Here is a 2,817-nt window from a genome sequence, read left to right as displayed (position 1 = left end):
CACCTATAAGCTTCTGTTGTTTCCCTTTTCTCTCAGGGATAAAGCATCAAAGTGGTTGGAATCATTTCCTAAGGAGAGTTTGACAACTTGGGAAGAAGTAGTGAATAAGTTCTTGGCAAGATTCTACCCTCCCCAAAGAGTTAACAGATTGAGAGCTGAGGTGCAAACCTTTAGACAATAAAATGGAGAATTCGTTATGAGGCATGGGAGAGATACAAGGAGTTGACAAGAAAATGTCCTCCAGACATGTTCAATTAATGGGTACAACTACACATTTTCTATGAAGGATTGACACAAGAATCAAAGAAGGCTTTAGATCACTCTTCAGGAGGCTCTCTCAACAAGAAGAAGACAATCGAAGAGGCCATAGACATCATAGAAACTATGCCCAACTATGAGTACTTCTATGCCTCCGATAGAAATCCAAGAAGGGGAGTAATGGAGCTCAAATCTATGGATGTTCTGCTGGCTCAAAACAAGATGATCACAGCTCAACTAGCCGCTCTAACCAAGTAGATGGAGAAGAATCAAGTCTCAGCTATCCAAGCCCAAGCACCTATGCAGGAAGAAGACACCTCAGAAGTTGAATATGAATGGGAGCAAGCCAACTATGTCAACAATTCATCCAGATCAGACCACCATATGACCCTAATGCCAAAACATACACCCAAGTTGGAAGAATCATCCAAATTTTGGTTGGAAAGACCAATAAAACCACAACTAAGATCACAAATCATACCACTGTAACCAATATAACAACCCTAACCATCAATCTAATACCTATAGATCCAACCATAGCTCAACAAATGCACCCTACCACTCTACCCAACAACCATACAACAACCATTCTCAAGATGTATCATCCTCAGGCCCACAACCATGTGATAACAGCAACAACTTTGCAAGATTGGAGGCTGCTATGTCACAATTGGTAGGGAGTATTGCCACTGTTACAAAGAGACAATTGCAAGCTAAAAAAGATAGATACAATCCAAGAGGAGGCCAGATCCAATATAAGGAACCAACGGGTAGCAATTTCAAAACTGGAATCACAACTAGGGAGCTTGTCCAAACAGATACCAATGCATACATATACATTTTCAAGTGATACCATGGCTAACCCAAGAGGGGAATGCAAGGCCATCACACTTAGAAGTGGGAAGGTAGTGGAGGAGGCTTCCTCAGACCACAACTTGCAAGGAAAAGAAGCTGTAAATGACTCAGAGACCAAGAAGGAAGAAGCAACACCTGATCCAGCTCTACCAAAGAAAGCTTTGAAGCCCTATGTACTAAAAGCACCGTACCCACAAAGGCTGAGAAAAGATGGGAAGGACAGCCAGTTTTCTAGGTTCTTGGAGATCTTTAAGAAGCTTCAAATTAACATACCTTTTACTGAGGCATTAGAGAAAATGCCACTCTATGCCAAGTTTCTAAAGGAGCTGATGACAAGGAAAAAAATTGGGGAGAAAAGGAAACTGTGGTACTCACAGAGGAATGTAGTGCCATTATACAAAAGAAGTTTCCCCAAAAGATGAAAGATCCTGGGAGCTTCCAAATCCCCTGCATCATAGGGGATATCGACATTGAGAAAGTATTGTGTGATCTGGGAGCTAGCATCAACCTTATGTCCTTAGCCATGATGAAAATAATGAGAATTGAAGAAGCCAAACTAACAAGAATGACACTTCAATTAGTTGATAGAACATTTAAGTTTCCTTATGGAATGGTGGAGGACTTGTTGGTCAAGGTGGGAGAGTTCATCTTTCCAGCTAATTTTGTTGTACTTGATATGGAAGAAGAGGCTAACACATCACTCATACTAGGAAGACCATCCCTAGCTATAGATGGAGCTATAATTGATGTACAAAAGGGAGAGTTAGTCTTAAGATTACATGAAGAAAAGATGGTGTTCAATGTCTTCAAAGCAATGAGCTACCCAAAGGAATCCATTGGTGAATGCATGATGGTGGACACAATGGAGAAGATAGTTCAAAGAGTCCTAGAAGAAGATCAATGTGAGGAAGTTTTGGAGCAAGACCAACAAACAGCATGTGGTGAACTACCACAAGAAATTATAAAAGGCTCAATCATGCTGGACAAGGCAAGCAAGAAGGAAGTGGAAGCACCCAATTTGGAGTTGAAAACCCTGCCTCCAAGCTTAAAGTATGCCTACTTGGAAGACAATGACACATATCCAGTAATCATTGATTCAAGCTTGAGTGAGGAGCAAAAAGAGGAGCTTATCAATGTGTTGAGACAACACAAGGATGCCATAGGATGGACACTTTCAGATTTAAAGGGGATCAGCCCTTCAATGTGCATGCATAAAATCCTTCTTGAGGAGGGTGCCAAGCCCTCAAGATAGCCACAAAGAAGATTAAATCCAACAATGATGAAGTGGTTAAAAAAAGTGCTAAAGTTATGGCAAGCAGGGGTGATCTACCTAATCTCAGACAGCCATTGGGTGAGCCCAGTGCAAGTAGTCCCCAAGAAGGGAAGAATTATAGTTGTGCCAAATGAAAGAAATGAGTTGATACCAACAAGAACAGTGACTGGATGGCACATGAGCATAGATTATAGAAAGCTCAATGAAGCTACAAGGAAGGACCATTTACCTCTACCCTTCATGGATCAAATGTTGGAAAGGCTGGCTGGACATGAATACTACTGTTTCTTGGATAGATACCCAAGCTACAATCATATTGTAGTAGACCCTAAAGACCAAGAGAAAACTTCCTTTACTTGTCCTTATGGTGTTTTTGCATATAGACAAATGCCCTTTGGATTGTGCAATGTACCTACCACATTCCAAAGGTG

The 2,817-nt window shown here is 41.1% G+C and overlaps 1 protein-coding gene across 1 annotated transcript; it reads left to right on the top strand.

Annotated features, from left to right (window-relative positions):
- Positions 1 to 1,531: 1,531 nt before the first annotated feature.
- Positions 1,532 to 2,365, top strand: LOC107484752 (uncharacterized). The gene has a single exon (XM_016105295.1). It carries the CDS (start codon positions 1,532 to 1,534, stop codon positions 2,363 to 2,365), a length of 834 nt encoding a protein of 277 aa, XP_015960781.1.
- Positions 2,366 to 2,817: the final 452 nt, after the last annotated feature.

The sequence above is a fragment of the Arachis duranensis genome, chromosome 4 (assembly GCF_000817695.3).
Source record: "Arachis duranensis cultivar V14167 chromosome 4, aradu.V14167.gnm2.J7QH, whole genome shotgun sequence".
Classification (NCBI taxonomy): Eukaryota; Viridiplantae; Streptophyta; class Magnoliopsida; order Fabales; family Fabaceae; genus Arachis; species Arachis duranensis.
This window is presented reverse-complemented; position numbering and strand designations above follow the sequence as displayed.

Bases quoted from the DNA above. Each gene is read 5' to 3' on its own strand.
- LOC107484752 (XM_016105295.1), top strand. From the start codon at position 1,532: ATGAAAGATCCTGGGAGCTTCCAAATCCCCTGCATCATAGGGGATATC.